General features: G+C 42.7%; 1 protein-coding gene across 1 annotated transcript in view; it reads left to right on the top strand.

The window, feature by feature from the left end:
• The window catches only part of LOC142670725 (uncharacterized), a 35,553-nt gene extending 15,041 nt beyond the window's left edge, over nucleotides 1-20,512 (top strand). Inside the window, exons 6-9 of the mRNA XM_075847115.1 lie at nucleotides 9,144-9,307; nucleotides 9,772-9,945; nucleotides 10,028-10,151; nucleotides 18,596-20,512. Coding sequence (XP_075703230.1) covers nucleotides 9,144-9,307; nucleotides 9,772-9,945; nucleotides 10,028-10,151; nucleotides 18,596-20,079 — 1,946 coding nt within the window. The 3' untranslated portion in view covers nucleotides 20,080-20,512. The remainder of the gene's footprint in view (nucleotides 1-9,143; nucleotides 9,308-9,771; nucleotides 9,946-10,027; nucleotides 10,152-18,595) is intronic.
• The last annotated feature ends 6,258 nt before the right edge of the window (nucleotides 20,513-26,770 follow it).

Raw genomic sequence — 26,770 nt, 5'->3', positions numbered from 1 at the left:
TGAAAATAAAATTTAGAAATCCAGAGAGGTGTGGTATATCCGGAAGCACTCCTTCATACACAGTCCAGGGTGGGTGGGACAGGTGTTACACTGGTATGTCGTGTCTTTTCTTATGCCTCTTTTGGCACAGACACGACACCTCTTCTGGGGGTGGCTTTTTTTTGAGGTGGGCGGCAATTCACCAGGAAATTGCTGCCCTGGAACTATCCTGGGGACATCCGTACTTGCAGAGGCAGAACTTTCTCCTACCTCTGCCACATTCCCAAAGAGAAGGGATTTGATTACCTTCTCCTGGAACTCCAGGTATGTCCCCTCCTGACCAGTGCTCCTGTATATTACAAAGGAGTTGTACAATGCCATTTGGATAAAGTACACCGCAAGTTTTTTATACCAAATTTTTGATTTCCGCATGGCATTGTACGGCTTGAGCATCTGGTCAAAAAGGTCCACTCCCCCCATAAATTTGTTATATGCCTGGATGCAGACAGGCCGTGACGTGGTGGTGGGTGTTGCACCACGCACAGGGACAAGAGAGCAGGTGGCATCATGAATGGATGTTAGCATCAACACATCCTTCTTGTCCTTGAATTTCAAAAATAGGACCCCTTCGCCTTGGACCGCCCTGCTCTCCCCACGCTGCAGGGGTTGGCCGAGAAGGGTTTTTGGGAGCGGTCTCTGGTTTTTGCGGACCGTCCCACATGCCACCGGTTTTTGTTCCGCCAGGCATTTGAACAGGGGTACACTTGTGTACCAGTTGTCAATATACAAGTGGTACCCCTGATTAAACAGTGGGTGCAGGAGGTCCCAGACAATCCTCCCAGTTGTGGTCAGGATGGGTGGACAGTTTGGGGGTTCAATCTGACTGTCTCTTCCCTCGTATATTTTAAAAGTATGTGTGTAGCCCGACTCCGACTCGCACAACTTGTAGATCTTGATGTCATGCCTGGCACGTTTGTTGGGCAAATACTGCCTGAACTTCACCCTTCCCTTCAAATGCACCAGGGACTCGTCAATAGCAATTTCTCTTCCAGGGGTATATGACATGGAAACCTTTTGGGCCAAATGGGAAATAAGGGGTCTAATTTTATAGAGTCGATCGAAATTTGGGTGATCCTGGGGGGGGGGGCACTGGGAATTATCATTGAAGTGCAAAAACTTCTGTATTGCCTCAAAACGAGCCCTGTGCATTGTGGTGCGGTATAAGGGGCAGTGGTAAAGAATATCAGTGGACCAATAGGCCCTCACTGATGGCTTCTTTGTTAGGCTCATATTTAGGACCAATCCCCAGTACTGCAGCATTTCTGCTTTGTCGGTGGGATGCCACCTGTATGGCCTGGCATAAAAACTACCGGGGTTGGCAGTAATAAATTGTTGAGCACAAAGATTAGTTTGCTCAACAATTTTGTCCACAATGCTGTCCGAAAAAACTCAATTTCAGACACCGCTGCTGCCTGGACTTGGACCCCTGCAGCAGCAGTAAAGTCCGGTACTTGGGGGGTGTAGGAGGTTGGGGGCAACCAATTAGGTTCAGGTGCAGGTGTAACCTGAACACTAACCCTCCTGCGACTGCGAGGAGGTTCCTCAGTGTCACTTGTGGAAGAGGACAGCACAAAAGCGGACCCTACATCACTCGCAGTATCTGTGTCCGATGCCAGCATCTCATACGCCTCCTATGCAGAAAATGTTTTGCGGGCCATTTTTTATTTTTGTGTATAGTAAAGGTTTATGTAATCTTGTATACTGTAGAAAGTGTATACAAAAAAATGTAGAATAGAACTTTTTTTTTTTTTACATAAAACGCTAAATACTAACACTAACGTACACTAATATATTTTTAAATTTTTTTTTTATTGTATGACACTATAACTGACTAACACTAAACTACACTTGCAAAAAGACAATGACTACCTGACAATCACACACTGACTGACGCTAACTGAAGGACGCTAACTGACTGAGACTAACTGACGCTGACGAACAGGCGGTCTGACGATGACTAATGGACGATCTGACACGAACAGGCGTTCTGACGCTGATAGGCGGTCTGTCATTGACTAAATTGACGCCAACACTGACGATGACTAACACTGACTAAATTGACGCTGACTAGATCTGACTAAACTAACACGGGCGATCTGACGCTAACGGGCGATCTGACGCTAACGGGCGATCAAAATACGGCGCGTAAAAAGACGCCCGCGAAAAAGAAGTGCATGTCACTTCTTGGGACGTTTTTGGAGCGGTTTTTCATTGACTCCATTGAAAAACTGCTCCAATAACGTCTGTAAAATACGCAGCGAAAAACGCGAGTTGCTACAAAAACGTCTGAAAATCAGGAGCTGTTTTCCCCTGAAAACAGCTCCGTATTTTCAGACGTTTTTGATCACTGCGTGTGAACATACCCTCAGAGAGATCGTAATATCGTACAAATTAAATGCTAATTAACATTTCCCATATGTCTACTTTAGATTGACATCATTTTTTGAACATCCTTAGGCTTAGAACTTTAGCAGAAATTTCTCACATTTTCAAGAAAATGTCAAAAGACTGTTTTTACAGGGATGAGTTCAGTTGTGTAGTGGTTTTGAGGTGCCCATACAATGCAAATCCCCATAAATCACCCCCATTTTAAAAACTGAACCCTCAAAGTATTTAGAACAGCATTTAGGAAGTTTATTAACCCTTTCGGCGTTTCACATAAATTGCCGCAAAGTAAGGATGAAATGTACAAATGTAATTTTTTTTTTACATTTTTAATCCTTTTTTCCTGTAACACAGAAGGTTTTACCAGAGAAACACAGCTTAATATTTATTGCCCACATTCTGCAGTTTTTAGAAATATCCCACATGTGGCCCTAGTGTCCCAATTCGCTGAAATACAGACCTCCGAAGCAAAGGAGCACCTAGAGGATTTTGGGGCCTTCTTTTTACTCAAATATATTTTTGCACCATATCCGTTGGAAGAGGTCTTGTGATACCAAAACAGTGAAAACACCCCAAAAATACACCATTTCGCAAACTACACCCCTCAAGGAATTTATCAAGGGGTATAGTGAACATTTAGACCCTACAGTGTTTTTACTGAATTTAGTGGACTGAAGCCGTGAAAATTAAAATATACATTATTTTGAATATATCGTAGAAATTTTTAATTTTTACAAGGCATAAAGGGGAAAAAAACTACCCAACATTTGAAAAGCAATTTTTCCCGATTACGGAAATACCCCATATGTGGTGATAAACTGCTGTTTGGACACACGGCAGCGATTAGAAAGGAAGGAGCACCATTTGGCTTTTTGAGCTCAAGCTTTGCTGCAATGATTTTTTGGGTGCCATGTCACATTAGCAAAGTTCCTGAGGGATGAAATCAGTGGAAACCCCCCAAAAGTGACCCTATTTGGGAAACTACACCCTTCAAGGAATTTATCGAGGTGTATAGTGAGCATTTTGACCCCACAGGTTTTCTGCTGACTTTAGTGGAATTAGGCTGGGAAAATGAAAATCAAATTTTTTTTCTAATAAAAAGTTGAAATTTTCAATTTTTACACGGCATAAAGGAGAAAAAGCAGCCCAACATTTGAAAACCAATTTCTCTCGATTACGGCAATACCCCATAAGTGGTCATAAACTCTGGCAGGCAGGGGTCAAAAAGGGAACACACGGCAGGGGTCAAAAGGGAAGGATCACCATTTGGAGCTCAAATGGTTTTCGGGTGACCTGTCACGTTTGCAAAGTGCCTGCAGGACTAAAATAGTAGGAAATCCCCAAAAGTGACCCCTTTTGGGAAACTACACCCCTTAAGGAATCTTTCTAGGGGTATAGTAAGCATTGGTCTTTTGCAGAATTTATTGGAATTAGGCCGTAAAAATTAATATCAGCATTTTTTTCACTAAAAAGTAGATTATTTTTATTTACTCAGGGATAAAAGGAGAAAAAGCACCCCAACATTTGTAAAGCAATTTCTCCAGAGTACGTAATTACCCCACATGTGGTCATAAACTGCTGCTTGGACAAACGACAGGGCTCCGAAAGGCAGTAGCGCTATTTGGCATGCAGATTTTGCTGGATTGGTTTCTGGGCGCCATGTTGCATTTGCAAAACTCTAAGGTACCAGAGTACAGTAGAAGCCCCCAAGAAGTGACCCCATTTTGGAAACTACACCACTCAAGGCATTTAACATTTGCCTGGACATTTTACAGAGCTCAGAAGTGAAGAGCAACATGCGCATTTGAGGTCTATTTTGGTGATTTTCACAGCATTGGACCACAATTGCAGGTCTCCGAGGTCAAATAGTAAAACAAACCCCCAAGTAGTGACCCCCATTTTGGAATCGACACCCCTTGAGGCATTTTAAGGGGTGTAGTGAGCATTTTGCCCCCACAGGTGTTCTTCCATTAATAATTAATGCGTAGCGGATGGTGCAAAGTGAAAATTTACATTTTCCGCCGATATGCCATTTTAGTGCACAATATGTGGACGTAAACTGCTGTTTGTGCACTCTGTAGGGTTCAGAAGAGAGGGAGCGCCATTTGGCTTTTGGAGCGCAGATTTTGCTTGGTAGTTCTGTTTAGGGGTTTTGCTGGTATTTTAGTATATAATGTGGGGGCATATGTAATCTGCTGAGAACATCAGGGTATAATAAGGGGGTATAATAATTTGGTAAATAAATAATATTTCAGAGATATGTGGCCAGTTTCGCACTGATAAATGGTGCCCGATCTTATTCGCTTTGGACACTCTTCACATTTTGTGTCGCCATATTCGGAAAGCCAGAACTTTTTTATTTTTCAGTCAAAAAAGCTGTGTAAGGGCTTGTTTATTGCGGGACGGGTTGTAGTTTTTATTGCTACTGTTTTGGGGGTATATGGGACATTATGATCATGGCATTGTTGTTTTATTGTTTTTATTTTGCGGTGTTCACCGTGCGGGAAAAATAACATTAAAGGACTTGAGGGCCTGCACCTCTGATCTTTACTCTAATGCATTGCACTACCCACGTAGTGCAATGCATTAGATCTGTCAGTCATTCTCTGACAGCAAGCCTATTAGGTCCCGTCTGTGGGCGGGGCCTAATGGGCTATTGTACGTGGCAGACCAGGACGCCATTATTAGGCCTCCGGTTGCCATAGCAAGGATCGGCTTTGTCACGATCACGTCGTGTTGATGCCGATCTCTACAAACCACTAAGATGCCGCGATCGCTTTTGATCGTGGCATATAAGTGGTTAATGGCAGAGATCGGAGCTAGCTCCGTTCCCTGCCGTTACAGCATGTTGTCAGCTGTAACATACAGCTGACACCAGCGGCTGATGTCGCAGGCTCAGCTTCTGAGCCTGCACGATTTTGTTACTGCGGCCGGAAGACTTTTAGGCCCCGCCTCTGGGTGGGACCTAGCATGCGTCTGTTCTAGGCAGATAGGAGGCCATTGCTAGGCTTCCGGTCTGCCGGAGCAGTCATCAGAAACCCTGCAATTTCATTGCAGAGTTCCGATCTGCTTGTAAACACCATAGATGCAGCGCTCGGTTTTGAGGGCTGCATCTAAGGGGTTAATCGGCGGATCGGAGGCTAGCTCTGGTCCTGGCCTTGAAGCAGTGGTATCGTTAAGCTGTCACTGCTTTAAAACTGTGTCTGCAGACACAGTACCCTGTTAACGTGATGAAGTAATAGTACGTCAGTTCGCGTTAACCCCACCGCCCGTGAGTAATAGGGCGTTAAGGGGTTACAAAAAAAAAGTTACACATATTTGGTTTTGCCACATCCGTAATGACCCCAACTATAAAGTTATTACATTATTTAGCCCGCTCGGCGAACGCCGTAAAAAATAAAATAACAATCAATGCAAAAATTGCTGTTTTCTGTGAAACCTGCCTTAAAAAATATCTGATAAAAAGTGATCAAAAAGTTGCGTGTACTCCAAAATGGTACCTATAAAAAATACAAGTTGTCCCGCAAAAAAAAGCCCTCATACAACTGCATCAACACAAAAATATAAAAAGTTATGGCTCTTTAAATATGGAGACACAAAAACAAGTCATTTTGAAAAAAAAAAAGGGTTTTTACTGTGTAAAAGTAGTAAAACACAAGAAAACGATACATTTGGTGCGCTTGATAAAGACCCATTCATGAGTTGAAATGTTGCAAGTGTTTTTATGATTGGTGAATAAATCAAATACACTTCTTTAGATTAACTTGAGTGCTGCAGTTCCTTTCTTCGATTGTATATAAATTTGGTATCGTTGCAATCGTAACAACCCGCTGAATAAAGTTATTGTGTTATTTATACAATACGGTGAACGGTATAAATTTAGGACACAAAAAAGAGTGGCGAAATTGCTGTTGATTTTTCGTCCCCCCTTAAAAAATATTAATAAACGTTAATAAATTATATGTAACCCAAAATGGTGCTATTAAAAAATGCAACTTGTCCCGCAAAAAACAAGATCTTACACAGCTATGTCGACGCAAAAATAAAAAAGTTATAGCTCATTGAATGAGACGGTTTAAAAATGTAAAAACTAGCTTGGTAATGAAGGCAAAAAATAGGCTGGTCACTAAGGGGTTAATTACTCCTAAAAATAATAAAATCGAGATTAAAATCGAAAATCGTCTATAGGGTTGAAAATAATGTAGTTTTTTTTGGTAAAATCGCCCATTCTGTAAACCTTCCCCATACTTCTCTCCCGCACCATGACATTCAGTGTTGTCATGGGGATGGCCGTGTTTGGACATGACTGATGGATTACTGGCGACTTTCTTGGTACGGTCTAGAAGAGGTTTATGTATTCGCACCATTAATGTTGTGCAACCGACATATTGAACCTGACATTGGTATAGAGCGGATGAGATAAATGACGTGATGTGTTATAATCTATATCTGTCTTACTAGTGACCCCGTTATCTGTACAAGACGAAGAACTATTTGTAGCTTTGTCATTATTCCAGGATCGGCTTTTTATGACCACGGTGGAAATAACCTTCAGTGGTGAGACAAGTCTGACTCCGTATTTCACCCTCACATAAACTCGGGGGAGACGTTGTCCTCGTGTTGGGGTCTCTCTGCAATAACTCTTACACCATCCCGAATAATGTCATCCAGTCCTGACCGCAAATGGGAAGACACTTTACAATAATGTTTCTAAACTCCTTAAACTTCACGCTGAAAGAAGTCGTAAAACATCGTAATTCATAAGTCCGGTCATTATTTTTGGGGTGAAAACAATTATTTATAGTTTAAAAAAAAATCCATAATAAAACATTTTGTAAGGTGAAGTTATTTTTTCCTCTCTACACAATTGAAATTGACAACTCATCATTAGTCCACAACCTCGAGGCGAGGATGAACTTACAGAGGAGCCCCCCCCCCCAAACACTTAGATGCCTCAGTCACTATTGACCGCAGAATCGAAGGGGTGAAACGGTTATAATCGTAGTTCTCTCAGATCTCCAACCTTTGCAGCAGGTGTCCGGACTTCCCTATAGCCTGTGAACAACTCCTGAGCGGTAAATGTTCTGTGCAGGAAGGGGTTAAATTAGTAAAATACAAGTTTATACAGAATCTTATCCCACAAAACAATGAATCACTCTGCTCCGCTCCACCTGCGCTATAACATGATGATAAGAAATCACACTGCATGTTTCCTTTATATATAATGTGACCTCAGCTGCTGCAGAACCTCACAGTTTATATCAAACGCTGACTGCATAGTGTGCACCACGTCTTGTGAGATGTCAGCAAAGTCTCCCCAGTATCCGCCATGTGTCAGGAGTCAGGTCTTCATCGCCTGGGGGGGGGGGGGGGGGGGATGTCTTCATTTTACTCTTCTCACCTGAGAGATATGTTGCAAGTGTCTGATATATGGGGTCCCATCTCTATGTGGAGAACTGGGGTCCCCCGACCCGCCTGGTTAGGTGATGACTACATCCAGTTGAGGAATGAATGGAGAGGTGACCACACATGTTCACGACTCTTCATTGACTTGTATAGGAGTTCCAGAAACAGCCGAGCACGGCCAGAGGTGGAGCCGCATCTATCCGACGTTTCTGGCATATCCTGGGGAGAAATGTTCGTGTTGGGAATACCCTTTTAACCCTTTCCCGCCGCAGTAATTTTTCGGATTCAAAATTGCCGTATAATGTAGTGGGAAACTGGAAAAAAACTATTTGTGTGATGGAATAGGAAAAAAATAGCGATTCCTTAATCTTTTGGGGAGTTTAGTCGTTACGTGTTCAGCGTGTGGTAAAAACGGCATGTTAACTTTCTTCTGCGCGTCAATACGATTACAGCGATACCAAATTTATTTAGGTTTTTATTATGTTTTGCTACTTTTACAAGAAAAAAAAATTGATTGTTAAAAATAAAATTCGAGTTTTGTCACCATATTCTGAGAGCCATAAGTTTTTTCTTTTTCTGTTGACTGAGCGATATGAGGGCTTTTTTTTTTTTTTTGCTGGGCGAGCTATATTTTTTTTTTCTGTTTTTTGCTGTTGATAAAGTGACCAAAAAATAGCAATTCTGATGGTTTACATTTTTTACAGCGTTCACGGTGCGGACTAAATAATGACATATTGTAATAGTCCAGGCTTTTACGGACGCGTTGATACCAGTTATGTTAATTTGTTTTATTTTTTTGTTACATTGTGCTTGAGGGAAAATGGGAAAAGGGGCTTTTTTTTTTACTTTTTTATTTATTTTACTGTTTTTCACATTTTTTTTTTACTCGTCCCCCTAGGAGACTTTAACCAGTGATCGTTGGATCTCTTGCACGATATGATAGCGGACCTGGGGACCTTCATCAAGCCCTCAGGCTGCCATTCTATCCAACGGTGCCCCCTGATCGCGTCGCGTGGGGGGCCATTGGAACGTAACGGGGCCACCCCCTGTTTCTAGTAATTTAAATGCCGCGTTCGCTTTTGAAATCCCTCTCGTTACCCTGAAGTGTTAGCTGCAACACACAACCGACACATTCGCTCGTTTTCCCCCATCCAACGTGCGCCGTATATATACGGCGAATGTAGGGAAGGGGTTAATCCATGTGGTGACGGCTCTGAGAAAATATTTCTCCCAATGATCAATAAGTGAGGTTCTGTATGTCACACATGATGTTGTCCCCTGTATGATTTCCATCTTCTCCTTTCTTCATAAAGACGTCTGCAGTACTAGATCCTCCAGATCCTCCAGTTTTCTCATCTTCTCCTCCACAACGTTCCTTCTCCTGAATGACCCACCAAGGATGGACAAGGACAGGAATGAGATGAGCAGAAGAATATTAAACTTCACCTTGGAGATCATCTACCTGCTGAGCGGAGAGGTAAACTTTTCTATATTATAGAACAAGTCCCACATAGGGAAGGGACAATACATAATAGGAAGAATCCAGTGTCCTGTATAACAACGTCCAGATCTTCCAAGTGACGTCAAGAAGCTGAAGGTCAGCCACCAATATGGTCAGTTATGTGTCATGTCACCAATGCAGCAATAGTAATGTTGTAGAGTAATGAGAATGACCAGGAACCAGGAGGATCAGGATGACTATATAGAAACATAGGAGATGACGGCAGGAGGAGAGCACATGGTGCAGCTTGATGCCCTCAATATTATTTCCTTTTTAGTTTTGGCCTCGTTCTATTTTCTCAATGTCTTTTTGTTGGTGAGGTCTCCAGTATTACAGATGTGGGGTCACTAGAGCTCTATACAGCGGGGTCACAATCTCCCTCTTTCTACTGAGGGGGGAATACTGTGTTCAGTTCTCTAAGTGTCTCTCTCCATACACAGGAGTACACAATAGTGAAGAAGACATCGGGTGACTGTACGACTCCCATCATCCATGAGTCAGGAGGATGGAGCAGTAGTCAGAGCCCCATCACAGAGCCTCCCCCTCACTCCCGGATACATGAGAAGAAGATCTTAGAACTGATCTACAAGATGACGGAGCTGCTGACTGGAGAGGTGACACTGCTGGGAATGCTGGGAAATTCTACAGTAACAGCACTGGAGGTGTCTGGGTAATGACTGTATCATTGTGTGTCAGGTTCCTATAAGGTGTCAGGATGTCACTGTCTATTTCTCCATGGAGGAGTGGGAGTATCTAGAAGGACACAAGAATCTGTACGAGGAGGTCATGATGGAGAACTACCGGCCACGCACATCACAAGGTGAGATATAGATGTATAATTTATATATTAATTTTTTTGTTGAAGTGTTAATTTCATCATGTGCAGTATACACAGACATGTGATTCCTGATCTCAGATCACACGCTCCTTGCTTTGCTGCAGGGCTGCACTAGAGAATGGTCACAGATTTGTAGTGGAAGTTTCTATATAACTGAATGTTGTTCTTTCTGCATCAGGTAAATTAATTTTTACTAACCACAATCAGATGAGTTGGACAATCACAGAAATTTCTGCCACCATTTTTCCATGTGTGAACATAGTCTTATATAACCAGCAAATGATCTGCGACTGATGTGGGAACAGCAGACATGACAATCATGTCCAGATATAACAAAGGACAACTGTCTCGTACTGAAAACATGATTTCAGTACGGGACCGTTGTCCTGCTGCGAGACAGGGACTCCTAGCATCGTACATAAGTATGATGCTAGGAGCCCGGCTCCCTGCACTGTTTTCGGTCCGGTACTTGCGGCCGAAATACGCCTGTCAATTACGGACGTAATTAGTGTTTTGCACATACCCTAAGACACAATACACAGGGTCAGTGGTAGTAATGTAGAATAGGGATCTGTTCGATTGTCAGCCGGGGCAGGGAGGTATTTTCTACTTTATGTAGAATTGGGTCTTTGTCGTGTAAAGATTGTTTTTTACCTTCCTCTGGATCTACTGGGATTCGTTGTGTAAATTAAATACTTGCATATCCCATAATTTAATAATTATACATCACCTTTTCTTAGAACTTTTTATTGTGCTGTTCCTCTGTTATTCCTCCTAGAAATGTATGAATGATTTGACATCTAGTGTGTTACCATCTGGGGGCGTGTCCATATAGACAATGTCCAATCAGTGCTGACAATATCAGAAGGTGTAGGGACACGACTATTTCCCAAAGGGAATGGTAACACGCTTTTCTGAATTTAATCTTACATTTCCAGTAGGAATAACAGGAACGGCATGGTGCATAGTTCTGAGAAAAAATGCTCCAGAATTGTTGATTCACGGGGAATACAATTATGCACTAAAATAGACGTGTGAGGAGAGCCGACAAGTCCTCTATAAAGTATTTTTTGTCATCCTCTGGATGAATTGGGATTTGTCAGTCTAAAAAGTTTAAACTTGATGGACTTAGACCTTGTTTAACCCACTAACTATGTAAAATGTCTCTCTCTGTCTAGCCTGATCAGCCATAACATTAAAACCACCTGCCTACGATTGTGTAGGTCGCCCTCAGGCTGCCAAAACAGCTCTGACCCATGGAGATGTGACATCTCCATGAGATCTGGCACAAGACGTTAGCAGCAGATCTTTCAAGTCCTGTAAATTGTGAGGTGCGGGCTCCATGAATCAGACTTGTTCTCCAGACCATCCCACAGATAATCGATCGGATTGAGATCTGGGGTATTTGGAGCCAAGTCAACTCCTTGAACCATTCCTGATCAATATTTGCATTTTGTCAGGGGGCATTATCCTCCTGAAAGAGGGCACTGCCGTTCGGGATACCGCTGCCATAACGGTTACTTGTCTGCAACAATGTTTAGGTAGGTGGTACGTGTCACATTTACATGAATTCTGGGACCAACAGAACATTGTCCAGATCATCACACTGCCTCTACCGGCTTCTCTTCCCATAATGCATCCTGCTGCCATCTCTTCCACAGGTAAGTGACATAACCCGGCCGTCCACATGATGTAAAAGAAAACAGGATATATCGGACCACGTCACGTTTTATTTCCCAGTTCTGATACTGCCTATTGTAGCCACTTTTGGTGGTGGACAGGGGTCAGCATGGGCGCCCTGACTGGTCTGCGGCTACACAGCCCATAAGCAGTAAGCTGTGATGCTCTGCGTGTACAGACACCTTACTATTATAGCCAGCAGTGACTTTCAGGCCTGGTTTACACGAGCGTGTGCGTTTTGCGCACGCAAAAAATGCGGCGTTTTGCGTGCACAAAAGGCACTTACCAGCTCCGTGTGTCAGCCCTGTATGATGCGCGGCTGCGTGATTTTCACGCAGCCGCCATCATGATGACACTCCGTTTGGATGTTTGTCAACAGAAAAGCACGTGGTGTTTTCTGTTTGCAAACATACTTTTGACTGCTGTTGCGCGAATCACACGCATCCCACGGAAGTGCTTCCGTGTGGTGCGCGTGATTTTCATGTACCCATTGCCTTCAATGGGTGCGTGATGCGCGAACAGCGCACAAATTTAGGACATGTCGTGAGTTGTTTTTTTTTAGCGGACTCACGCTGAGCAAAACTCACGGACTGTCTGCATGCCCCCATAGACTTTTATATAGGTCCGTACGACACTCGTGAAAAGCACGCGCGTCGCACGGACGTATATCACGATCGTGTAAACGAGGCCTTACAGTAATTTGTCGTACATAACCCTTCCGTGGGTTGGGACCAGATGAGCTCACGCACATTGAGTCTTGACCTCCAATCACCCTGTTACCGGTACATCGGTTGTCCTTCTTTGGAGCACTTTTGGTAGGTACGAACCTTTACATACCAGAAACACCCCACAAGACTGGCAGTTTTTGGGGATACTCTGACCAATTTGTCCTTTGTAATTTTATACTTCTCCATGTTTCAAACACATTAACTTAATGAACTGACTATTCACTTCGTGTCTAATATCCCCCCTTTGTCAGGCACCATTGTCACGAGATCATCAATGTTCTTCACTTCACCTGTCAGTGGTTTTAATGTTATGGATGATCAGTGTATATATGGAGGAGGACAGTGTAGTTCTTCTCATAGACTCACAGAAAACCAATTACTGGTAAATGTATTCATAAATATTATTTTTTTCCCCATCCGCCATAACAGCACCAGGGAAATTAAACTTGGAGGTTTATAACTATAGCGCTTCCTCCAACACCTCAGTGGTTTTCCATCCCTTGTAGAGAGGAATCTTGGAGTAGTTGTTTTCTTTACAGGTACTTTGTCTGACCGTGGGTTCCCTCTCGTAAATTTTGACTTCCCATATAAGCAGGGAGTATTGTTCCTGGTCAACAATCTGGTACTCTTTTGTTTGGCACGGGGCTCTAATAATAGGACCCATGTGTGCTGGCGATTTCAGGTGTATTCACATCCTTAGGAGACAAATGCAATTGAATACTATGGTGGAGTAGAAGGCAGTCTAACAGGGGTAACACAACAAAGCTCAGGCAATGAAGGAAGGGGCAGGGCCCTTCTTATAATCCAGGGTGATCATGGGAGCAATTAGTCAATCTAAAACGTGTGTGCTCTGGCCCATTAAGGCCGGGAATTAGATTGAGTGCGCACCCCAGAGGTCACTGCAGGACAGGATGGCCGCATGTGCTGGCATCTCTAGGGAGGAAGACATCTGCAGGATGATAGGAGTCTGCGACCGCGGACATTACAGTATGCCCCCTCTTCTTGGGGCCAGAATGAGAGAGGAACTTCTTAATGAGGGAAGACGTTTCGGTTCTCCTCTGACTCCCAGGACTTCTCTTCTAGACCAAACCCCTTCCAATACACCAAGTAAAAGGCTTTTCCTCTTGAATCAAGATCTCCTTTACCTGAAATACATCGGCAGAACCGCTGGGGGCAACTACAGGGCTAAGAGTCTTAGAGTAGCGGTTCAGGACCACAAGCTTCAGAAGAGACACGAGAAAGGAGTTGGGGATTCTGAGGGTAGGATATCGGACAGCCAAAGCTTATAAGAGACCGGGTTGATCCGCTGGAGGATCTCAAAGGGTCCGAGGAACCTGGGAGCGAATTTGCACGATGGCACACTCAGCCGGATATTGCATGAGGACAGCCAGACCTTGGTACCCAGAAGAAATTGGGGAGGCTCTCTTCTCCTTGTGTCTGCCTTCGCTTCATGCGGCTGACCGCCAGCAGAGTAAAGGATCAGGTTTGCTGACAGATTTTTAGGAAGTCCCTGAATGCAGAGTCAGCTGTAGGCACCTGGAACGTAGCTTACACAGGGAGAGGAATTTGTGGCTGTTGACTGTAGACATTAAAGAACGGTGTAGAAGCGGTAGACTCACTTGTGTGGTTGTTATAGGAGAACTCGGCCCAAGGAAGAAGCTGCACCCAGTCATCATGCTGCCTGGAGATGAAGTGTCGTAGATAGTTCTCCATGATTTGGTTTGATCCTCTCGACTTGGCCATTGGACTGGGCTGAGGAAAAGTTCAAGTTTACATCAAGGAGTTTGCAGAGGGTTCTCCAAAACTTTGAAGTGAACTGAAGCCCCCGATCCGACACGATATGCAGAGGTAAGCCATGCAGGTGGAAGATGTGTTGGATGAAGACGTCGGCCAGTCGAAAGGCAGAAGGTATACCGGTCAGCGGAACGAAATGACCCATCTTCGAGAATCGGTCCACAACCACCCTGACCGCACTGCATCCAGTAGAGGGAGGCAGGTCCGTAACAAAGTCCATTGCTATATGCTGCCAGGGAGCATTGGGCACAGGCAGCGGCTGGAGCCGGCCAGCAGGCTTGGAGTGAGCAACCTTGTTAGCCGCGCGCATCGTTCAGGACGAGACAAAGTCCATGATGTCTTTGGGCAGCGTGGGCCACCAGAAATGACTGGCAATCAGGTCTCGTGTTTTACGGACACCCACGTGACCCGCCAGTCTAGAACTGTGTCCCCAGCGAAGGATTCTTCTGTCTGCCAAGCGCTCAAAAGTCCTCCCCGGAGGGTTGTCTCTTACTTGCAAAGGATTGACAGAGATAATGCAGGACGGATCAATGATGTTTTGTGGAGACTCCATGTTGTCCTCTATCTCGAATGACCTGGACAAGGCATCGGCCCTCACATTCTTATCGGCAGGGCGATACTGGAGCTCAAACTGGAACCTGGCAAAGAACAGCGACCACCTGGCTTGACGGGGGTTCAGTCATTGGGCCGTCTGGAGATAGGTGAGGTTCTTGTGGTCAGTAAATATCAGGATGGGATGGACTGCACCCTCTAGTAGATGTCTCCACTCCTCCAGGGCCAATTTGATGGCCAGTATCTCCCGATCCCCAATTGAGTAGTTGCGCTCTGCAGAAGAGAAAGTTTAGAGTAACAAAACTGTCGAGATACATCAGGATGATGGAAGGTAGAGGCTGACGTGAAGGCACTCTTCAGGCTTTTAAATGCGGATTCCGCTACTGGAGTCCACACCTTGGCGTTCATGCCTTTTTTGGTGAGGGTGGAGATGGGAGCTGCCAGTGAGAAGTTTGGGATGAACTGCAGGTAGAAATTGGCGAATCCCAGGAAACGCTGTATGGACCTTAAGCCTTGAGGATGTGGTCATTCCAGGACGGCCTTTACCTTCTCAGGATCCATCTTGAGGCCTTTATCCGAGATGATGTAGCCCAGGAAGGGTAGAGCATTTCTCTCAAACACGCACTTCTTCAACTTGGCATACAGGCGATTCTCCCTTAATCTCAGCAAAACTTGACGGACATGTCTCTGATGAGTCGTCGGGTCTGGATAAAAATGTAAGATGTCATCAAGATAGACCACAACACAGACATAGAGGAGGTCACGGAAGATGTCATTAACAAATTCTTGGAAGACCATGGGAGCGTTACACAGACCGAAGGGCGTCACCAGGTATTCATAGTGCCCGTCTCGGGTGTTAAATATAGCGAATCCGGACTAGGTTGTAAGCCCCACGCAGGTCTAGTTTAGAAAAAATCTTGGCTCCTCGTATGCGGTCAAAAAGCTCAGAAATCACTGGCAATGGATATCTATTTTGATCTGGTTGAGACCCCGGTAGTCGATGCAGGGTTGAAGAGATACGTCCTTTTTGATAAAGAAGAACCCGGCCGGGGAGAAGGATTTTCGTATGAAGCCCCTCTCCAAATTCTGCTTAATATAGGCGGACATAGACTGAGTCTCTGGCAAGGAGGGAGGGTATACCCTTCCACGGGGAAGGGATGTGTCAGGAACCAATTCAATTGGGCAACCATACACCCGGTGTGGGGGCAGAGTCTCCGCCTCCTTCTTGCTAAAAACATCCGCAAACTGAATATTGAGAAGGCAATCCTGCCAATGACTGAGGCTGGGGAGGCTGGGCCAGATGGATGTTCCCCAGGCAGCGGTTGAGGCACTTGGACCCCACTGGAGAACCTCTCCAGAATTCCATTCCACAACTGGGGCATGTAGTCGGAGGGTCAGTACTGCCCGGAGGTGTAGTAGGAGAAACAGCAGAGGCAATAGGAGCAGGTGCTGGGGAAACTGCAGCTTGCACATCCAGCCAATGTGCAATAATGTTCAACGCCTGGAGGAGTTGGTCCTGTCGAGACCGGAGGTCTAGCATATCCGCTCACATCACTTGTGACGTCGTCATGGCCTTGGGTTGACCAGCGGGTCCATCGCCTGAGCTTACTGTCATGATGGGTGTGGACCCACTGGGCCGTCCTGCCGTAGCGGGATAGCAGCTGGCCAAACGGGATACCAAGGCAAAGTCAATTGTTCGAATAAGGGTACCTGTGGCAATACAGACAGTAGCGATGGCAAGCTCTGATGGGACCTTGGCAGCAGGAAGACACCAGGCGTGGCAAAATACAGCAGGCGTATTATACGACACAACACGACTCCAACTTTCTACGGCACAGGAACAAGGTAGCACGGGATGCAGGTAGCATGAACAGGAAAACTGGGAACTGGAAAACACTAAGGGACCATTTGCAAAGACTAACACGGGTAACACAACAACGCTCAGGCAATGAAGGAATGGGCAGGGCCCTTCTTATAGTCCATGGTGACCATGGGAGCAATCAGTCAATCTAAAACATGTGTGTTCTCTGGCCCATTAAGGCCAGAAATGAGCTTGTGCACACCCCAGTGGTTACTGCAGGACAGGACGGCCGCATGTGCTGGCATCTCTGGGGAGGAAGACATCTGCATGATTATAGAAGTCTGAGGTCTACGATCGCGGACGATACAATAGGCCTGCGGCTTACAAAGCACTGGGACCGCGGCGCAGTTGGTGAGAAGCACAACATTGTCATTTCGGCTCTGATCAATAAGCATAGAAGTGTTGAGGGAAGTGTCTGATATATATATACAGTAGTCATGGATTTAGTCACTGTGTGATTCCTACAGATGGATCCAGTAGGAGAGATGTCCCTGTCCTCTGTATTCCCAGGATTGTCCAGAGGAAAATCACAATGTCCCAGAGAATCATCCGGTAGATGAAGCTGAGTTCTATACCAGAACTATATAGGGGTGTGTGGACCATTTTGGTCCTGCGGTCATAGATGTGGTCATAGATTTTGGTGGTTTCTTATGTTGATCTGTTAGATTCTTCGCACTCTCTGCTGTATTGTACTGAATTGTTACATATGTGAAATCAGGGGGATGATCTGACTAATATGAAAGTGGAGGGTGATGCAGAAGAAGAATGGGTGATCGGCGATCAACCGTATAAGAGTGGAGTGGAGGAGGAAATTCCAGAAGATGTTACCACAGGTAAGTAATAATGAATTTAGAAAGTGAAATGGGAGGTTTGTTAAAGGGTTGTCCAGCCCTTAAAAATTGATGGCCTATCCTCATGATAGGCCATCAATAGCTCAAAATAGTCATGCTCCCCAGTACCCGACAATGTTATGATATCGTACCTGCATTTCAGAGCTTTGAATATTCTTGCAAATAAAAGCAAAACTGTTCAATTTTGCCGCAATTTTTTATAAAGTCAAGGCATAATGCCACGATTTCCTGCAATTCTCTGCAAAAGACATATTTTTAGTGTGGGGTGAGAACTCTGTACATGCAGCTTTTTAGTTATTATTGAGAAATACTTGCAGCAAACATTAGATATCTAGGACAAAGTGCACATCGGAGTCAGATGCTGGAAATTCAGAAAAAATCTTTAACAAAGCAGACAGATGCAATACGCTACTGCAAGGAATACATGAGCGAGTTCAGGTAGGCTATGAGTACAGGGAGCTTTAGCAGAGAGAGGCATCCCCATTTTCTGCATGTCTACTGTTCTCTGTAACTAGGGACTGAATTTGTAGAACAACCACAGGTCGACAACAAGTTATAGAAAAGGAGTCACCTAGTGGCAGTTACTTTATACAGACTTTGCAAGGATAATGCAGACATTTTTTAAAGAGCGAAAGTAGCAAAATTCCTAGATATCAGGTATACTATTAGATTAACACAAGTTTTTCATTAAAAATTATTGTCCATTTAAAGTGTTTTTGAAAGATTTATAAGGCTGGAATTAGGCAATTCAATTTCTGTGGCAGTATTTGGTGAATTTTTTTGAGCCAACTCCAGTGCTGGTTTTGAAAGGAATGGCTCAAACCTTTCCTTCCTGCTGGATCCACTTCTGATTGACTATATAAAAAAAAAAACCTGCACGCAGCCTAATATGTCATAAAGTTGTCTACTTTGTGGTTTGAAAAATCTAAAAATCACAAAATTAATTTTTAATCCTAACAGAAGATGCCAGTAAGAACTCTGAGGGAAACTTAATGTTTTCGATAAATTATGAAGTAGAAGATGAAGATATCAAGCAACAGTCTTCAGGAAAAAAACACATTGCCCTTAATGTACATCCAGGACTTCACAGTAAAGATCTATCATATAATTCCCCTAATCATGAGGAACCTTCTCCTGACCAATCACAGATTGTTACCACATGTGCAGCTCAGGAAGGGGGTAAAAGTTTTCAATGTGGTAAACCGTTCACAAAAATTTCAGGTCTTTATAAGCACAGAAGAATTCACGCAGGAGAGAAGCCGTATTCATGTTCAGAATGTGGGAAATATTTTACACGCAAATTAAATCTTGTTGCACATGAGAGAATTCACACAGGAGAGAAACCATTTTCATGTCCAGATTGTGGGAAATGTTTTACAACAAAATCAAATCTTGTTTCACATATGAGAAATCACACGGCAGAAAAGCCGTATTCATGTTCAGAATGTGGGAAGTGCTTTAGAGATCAAGCAGATCTTACTTTACATGAGAGAATTCACACAGGGGTAAATGCACATTCATGTTCAGAATGTGGAAAATATTTTACAAAAAAATCACAACTTACTTTACATGAGAGAATTCACACAGGAGAAAAGCCATATTCATGTTCAGAATGTGGAAAATGTTTTCGAGAAAAAGCATACTTTGTTATACATGAGAGAATTCACACAGGAGTGAAGCCGTATTCATGTTCAGAATGTGGGAAATATTTTACACGCAAATCATATCTTGTTACACATAAGAAAACTCACACAGGAGAGAATCTGTATTCATGTTCAGAATGTGGGAAATGTTTTACAATCAAATCAAATCTTGTTAAACATGAGGGAATTCACACAGGACTGAAGCCGTATTCATGTTCAGAATGTGGGAAGTGCTTTAGACTTAAAGCACAGCTTACTTTACATGAGAGAATTCACACAGGAGTAAAACCATATTCATGTTCAGAATGTGGGAAATGTTTTGCAGATCAATCAAGTCTTGTTACACATAAGAGAAGTCACACAGGAGAGAAGCCGTATTCATGTTCAGAATGTGGGAAATGTCTTCCAGATAAATCAAGTCTTGTTAAACATGAGAGAATTCACACAGGAGAGAAGCCGTATTCATGTTCAGAATGTGGGAAATGTTTTAGAGAAAAATCATACCTTGTTACACATAAGAGAACTCACACAGGAGAGAAACCATTTTCATGTTCAAAATGTGGGAAATGTTTTGTACTAAAATCAATTCTTGCTACACATGAGAGAAGTCACACAGGAGAGAAGCCATATTCATGTTCAGAATGTGGGAAATGTTTTGCACATAAATCAAATCTTGTTACACATGAGAGAATTCACACAGGAGTGAAGCCGTATTCATGTTCAGAATGTGGGAAAAGTTTTGCACATAAACCAACTGTTGTTAAACATGAGAAAACTCACAGAGGGGAGAAGACATTTTGATGTTCTATATATGGAAAATATTTTACATGAAATAAAATGTTACAACTCATCAAAAAAATTGCATCAAAAAATCCTGTATTCTTGTTTGGAATGTGGGAAAAGCTATAGGAGGGAAAAAAAATATTTTTAACTCACCAGGTTATTCACAGACAATAACCCCTTGGTGACTCAGCAAATTATGGCCTTGTAAACACAGACCCATTGTTTTAAAATCCGATGTGTCACTTTGTGAGATTTATTTAACCCCTTAAGGACACAGCCACTTTTGGACCTTATGACACAGCCTCATTTTTTAAATCTGACGTGTCTTACTTTATGTGGAAATATTTTGGGAATGCTTTTACCTATCGAAACGAGTCTGAGATTGTTTTCTCGTGACATATTGTACTTTAAGTTAGTGCAAAAATTTGGTCGATATATTTAATATTTTTGTGTGAAAAACACCAACATTTAGAGAAAATTTGCAAAAAATTAGCATCTTCTAATTTCAAATGTATCTGCATGTAAGAAAGATAGTTATACCACACATTAGTGACTAGCTAACATTTCCCATATGTGTACTTTAGATTGGCAGAATTTTTTGAACATCCTTTTATTTTCTAGGACGTTACAAGGCTTATAAATTTAGCAGCAATTTCTCTAATTTCAAAGAAAATTTCAAAAGCCTATTTTTTTAAGGGACCAGATCACTTCTGAAGTGGCTTATATATTAGGAACCCCCACAAATCACCACATTTTAAAAACTGCACCCCTTAAATTATTCAAAACAGCATTTAGAAAGTTTCTTAACCCTTTATGCGTTTCACAGGAATTAAAGCAAAGTGGAAGGGAAATTTGCAAATTTCATTTTGTTTTGCAGAAATTCTATTTTAATCCATTTTTCCTGTAATACTGAAGGTTTTTACCAGAGAAACACAACTGAATATTTATTGCCCTGATTTCTGAAGTTTTTAGAAATATCCCACATATGGCATTAGTGCGCTACTGGACTGAAACAAAAGCCCCAGAAGCAAAAGAGCACCTAGAGGATTTTTGGGCCTTCCTTTCCTTAAATTATATTTCAGGCACCATGTCAGGTTAGAAGAGGACTTGTGGTGCAAAAATAAAGGAAACACCCCAAAAAAGACCCCATTTGGAAACTACACCGCTTGAGGAATTAATCTAGGGGTGTAGTGAGCATTTTGACCCCACAGGTGTTTTATAGATTTCATTAGAATTGTGCAGTGAAAATGAAAAATTACATTATTTTCCAATAAGATGTAGGTTTACCTCAAAATGTTTAATTTTTTTCAACAAATAAATGAGGAAAAGCACCCCAACATTTGTAAAGCAACTTCTCCAGAGTACGGAAATACCAAACATGTGGTCATAAACTGCTGTTTGGGCAAGCGGCAGGATTCGGAAGGGAAGGCACGCCATTTAGCTTTTGGAGCACTGATCTTGCTGGATTCATTTCTCTGCACCATGTCGCATTTGTAAAGCTCCTAAGGTACCAGTACAATGGAAAACCCCCAAAAGTGACTCCATTTCGGAAACTACACCCCTTTGCGGAATTCATCTAGGGGTGTAGTGAGCATTTTGAACCCACAGGTATTTCATAGATTTCATTAGAATTGGGCAGTAAACCTGAAAAATTAAAAAAAAATTCCACTAAGAGGTAGCTTTAGGTCAAAATGTTTCATTTTCTCATAAAATAAAGGAGAAAAAGCACAATAATATTTGTAAAGCAACTTCTCCAGAGTACGGAAATACCCCATATGTGGTAATAAACCACTGTATGAATACACATCAGGGCTCAGAAGGGAAGGAGCGCCATTTTGCTTTTGGAGAGCAGATTTTGCTGGATTGATTTTTCTGCACCATGTCGCTTTTGCAAAGCACCTTAGGTACCAGTACAGTGGAAACTACCCAAAAGTGACTCTATCTGGCAAACTACACCCATTGAGGAACTCATCTAGGGGGGTAGTGAGAATTTTGACCCCACAGGTGTCTCATAGATTTTATTAGAAATGGGCAGTGAAATTGAAAAATTACATTCTTTTCCAATAAGACGTAGCAGAAATTCAAAATTTTTCATTTTCTCATCAAATAAAGGAGAAAAAGAGCAACTTCTCCAGAGTACGGAAATACCCATGTGGTCATAAACTGCTCTTTAGACATACAGCAAGGCTCTAAAGGGAAGGAGCACCTTTTAGTATTTGGAGTGGAGATTTTCCAATGTTCGTTTTTTGACACCATGTTGCATTGAGCTATAGTACCAATACAGTGGTACCCCTGAAAAATTACTCCGTTTTGGAAACTAAATCCCTCAAAAAATGTATCTAGGGGTGTAGTGAGCATTTTGACCGCACAAGTGTTTTGCAAAAATGAGTAAACAATAGATGTTGCAGATTGAAAATTGCCGTTTTCCACAGATATGCCATTTCAGTGCCCAGCTTGTACCACTGTAGACACACATCCCATAAATTGTTAAGCAGGTTCTCCAGAATACAGTAATACCCCATATGTGGTCATAAATTGCCATTTGGACACACTGCCAGGCTCAGTTGGACCACCATTTGGCTTTTGAAGCGCAGATTTTAGTGGTATTTTATTTTATAATGTGGGGGCATATGTAAGCTGGGCGGAGTACATCAGGGTATATGTAAACTGTGCGTAGTACATCAGGGTATATGTAAACTGTGCATAGTACATCGGTATATGTAAGCTGGGCGGAGTACATCAGGATATATGTAATATGTGAGGAGTACATCAGGGTATATGTAAGCTGTGCGGAATACATCAGGGTATATGTAAACTGCGTAGTACATCTGGGTATATGTAAACTGTGTAGTACATCGGTATATGTAAGCTGGGCAGAGTGCATCAGGGCATAATAGGATGATGTAATAATGGGGAGAATGAATAATCCATGGATTGGTGTGGTACGCTTTGAACCAATCCTTTATACACAGGCCGGGTTTATTGGGTATTATACAAAATATCTGCGCTCCAGTATTGCCTAATCTTTGACTTCTTCACTAGCCCTATAAACAGCACAAGGCCCTAAAGTTTCCTCATCTCTGCTGCACGGGGTCCATTTGTGGGGTCCAGCAAATGTGAGATGATGTGGGGTATTTAGTGAAATTCTACGGGACCTAAAAAATTAGTCTGGGCCGTCATGTTGCGTCACTGCGTTTTGAGAGTCATGACGTGTTATTTTTCCGTTGACGGAGCTGTGTGAGGGCTTGTTTTTTGTGGAACGAGCTGTAATTTTTACTGGTTCCATTTTGGGGTACATGCGATTTTTTTTTTATTTTTTTTTCTATCACTATTTATTCCATTTTTTTGGGAGATAAGGAAACCAAAAACTTTTTTTTGTTGTTTTTTCTACAGTGTTCACCATGCAGTATAAACAACATGTTAACTTTATTCTGCGGGTCGATACGATTACAGTGACACCAAATTTATATGTTTTTTTTTACGTTTCACTACGTTCCCACAATAAAAATATTATTTTCTAAAAAAAAATAATGTTTTAGTCTCGCCATTTTCTGACAGCCATAAATTTTTTATTTTTTAGTTGATATCGCTGCGGGAGGGCTTGTTTTATGCGTGACGAAATGTAGTTTCTATTGGTATCATTTTGTGTTACTTACAACTTTTTGATCACTATTTATTAAAAAAATTTTGAGACAAGATGACCAAAAAATAAAATGCTGTCATTGTTTTTTATTAAAAAAATTTACGCTGTACACCGTGCGGTAAAAATAATGTGACATTTTTATAGATCAGGCCGTTCCAAACGTGGCGATACCTATTATGTATAGTTTTTTTTCATGTTTTCCTTTTTTTTTTTTAATAATAAAGGAGTTGATCAGGGAAACAGGGCGATTTATTGTTTTTATTAGTTAAAACTTTTATTTATTTATTTTTCTTTAACATTTTTTTTAACTTTTTTCACTTTTTTTTTTTTTTTACACTGACCTGGGGACTTGAAGATCTGGTCTTATGATCCCCGGTACGATACACTGCACTACTTATGTAGTGCAGTGTATTGCAACTGTCATTCATCATCTGACAGTTAGCATATTGGGTCCTGCCTCGGGCAGGACCTAATAGGCTTCCGTACCTGGGCAACCAGGTAGCCTAGCAACGGCTTCCTGGTTGCCATAGCAACCATCACTACCTGCGATCCATCGCGGGGGTACAGAGGGAGCTTCCTCCCTCTGTCAACCACTTCAATGTGGCGGACGCCATTGACAGCTGCATTGAAGGCGTTAAATGTCTGCGATCGGCGGTAACAGCCATCGCATCGGGATGTCAGCTGTGTATGACCGCTGACAGCCGCTGAAGATAAAGCGCGCACAGCTCCTGTGCTCGCTTTATCTACAGGGCGTCACTGTACGCCCGAGTGCGGGAATGCACTTTGTATCTGGACGTACAGTCACGCCCAATAGCGGGAAGTGGTTAAATGTCCTTTACACTTTCCTGATATCTGCCGCGTAGATACAGCACTGTTGGAAAAGCATTTCCACAAACCGCTGTGCATGCATCGCAGGGAGTCTGCATCATCACCAGTGGGTGTCAGCTGTACAGTCCTGGGCGAAAGATTTTTCACAAAATTTGCTGCTTCAGTTTTTATAGGGGCAATTTACATTCTCTAGATTGTTATGAAGAGTGATTAGATGAATTGTAATTAATTGCAAAGTCATTCCTTGCCATGAAAATTAACTTAATCACAAAAAAAAACATTTCCACTGCATTTCAGCCCTGCCACAAAATGACCTGCTAACATGATTTCAGTGATCTTCTCGTTCGCTCAGGAGAAAGTGTTAACGAGGACAAGGCAGATATCACCCTGTCATGCTGATTGAATTAGAAGAGAAGACTGGTTGCTTTAAAAGGGGGATGGTTTTTGACATGTCACTTCTGCCCATTAAGGACCGTGGTGTGATGACGACTGTGCTCTCCCCACCATTCTCTCTCCGTGCTGAATGCTGCAGATGCCATGCACTGCTAGCCTCCAGGGGCCACTGCTGAATATTCTGGGCTGACCCCTGGAGTTTGTGCTAAGCTTGAGCGGGATTGATCGCCCTCACCCTGAATTTATCCTCTTCCTTTAAATGTATGTGGTGCCAGCCTGCTGTGGCATCACAGATATCTTAGCTGGCCTGCTGTGATACTGGCGCTACTGTGCTATTGTCTCTGTGCTGCTCCACCTGTACTGCTCCACCTGTGTTGCCCCACCTATGATAGTTTGCCTGGTCTCCCTGTAGCTAGGGGGTTAATCCAACTTAGGGGCTGAGTTGTGCAAATGCTCTTAGGAGCTCTGGAGTGCCCTGAACTTTTAACATGACCACATATGAGGAATAGTCTGTTAAACATTAAAAGCAAGTCACTAGATTAGCTATATATCTACAGTAGATATAAAAAGTCTACACACCACTGTTAAAATGCCAGGTTCTTGTCATGTGAAAAAATCCGTACAAGATGAATAATTTCAGAACTTTATCCACCTTTAATGTGACCCATAATCTGTACAATTCCATTGAAAAACAAACTGAAATCATTTAGAGAGGAAAATAAAAATAACAAAACTACAATAATGTTGTTGCATAAGTGTGAACACCCTCCTATAATTAGGGATGTGGTTGTGTTCAGAATTAGCCAATCACATTTAAACTTATGTTAAATAGTAGTCAGTACACAGCTGTCATTATTTAAAGTGATTCTTAGTAACCCCATATAAAGTTCAGCTGTTCTATTAGGATTTTCCTGACATTTTCTTTGTTGCATGTGGCAGCAAAAGCCATGGTCCATAAAGAGCTTACAACACATCAAAGGGATCTGATTGTTGAAAGGCATAAGTCAGGGGAAGGGTAACAAAGATTTTCCAAAGCATTAGATATACCATGGAACACAGTGAAACGGTCATCAAAAAGTGGATTACATTTGGCACAACAGTGACATTACCAAGAACTGGACGTCCCTCAAAACTTGATGAAAAGACAAGATGAAAATTGGTCCGGGAGGCTACCAAGAGGCCTACAGCAACATTACAGGAGCTGCAGGACTTTCTGGCGGGTACTGGTTGTGTAGTGCATATGACAACAATCTCCAGTATTCTTCATATGTCTGGCCTGTGGGGTAGGGTGGCAAGATGGAAGCCTTTTCTAACAAAGAAAAACATCCAAGCCTGGCTATGTTTTGCAAAGACCTACATCAAGTCTGCCAAAAGCATGTGGGAAACCGTGTTATGGTCTGATGAGACCAAGGTCAAACTCTTTGGCCATAATTCCAAAAGTTATGTTTGGCGCAAAGCCAACACTGTACATCATCAAAAGAACACCATACCCACAGTGAAGCATGGTGGAGGCAGCATTATGCTCTGGGCTGTTTTTCTGCAGCTGGAACTGGGGCTTTAGTCAAGGTGGAGGGAATTATGAACAGTTTCAAATACCAGTCAATATTGGCACAAAACCTGCAGGCCTCTGCTAAAAAGATGAAGAGGAATTTTAGTTTGACAACGACCCAAAGCCTCCAAATCAACAAAGGAATGGCTTCACCAGAAGATCAAAGTTTGGGAAAGGCCCAGCCAGAGCCCAGACCTGAACCCTATTGAAAATCTGTGGGGTGGCCTAAAGAGGGCTGTACACAGGAGATCCCCTCGTAATCTGACAGATTTGGAGCAATTTTGCAAGGAAGAGTG

Source organism: Rhinoderma darwinii (genome assembly GCF_050947455.1).
Source record: "Rhinoderma darwinii isolate aRhiDar2 chromosome 1 unlocalized genomic scaffold, aRhiDar2.hap1 SUPER_1_unloc_16, whole genome shotgun sequence".
NCBI lineage: Eukaryota > Metazoa > Chordata > Amphibia > Anura > Rhinodermatidae > Rhinoderma > Rhinoderma darwinii.
Note: the sequence above shows the minus strand (reverse complement) of the source record. Positions and strands in the feature narration are given on the sequence as shown.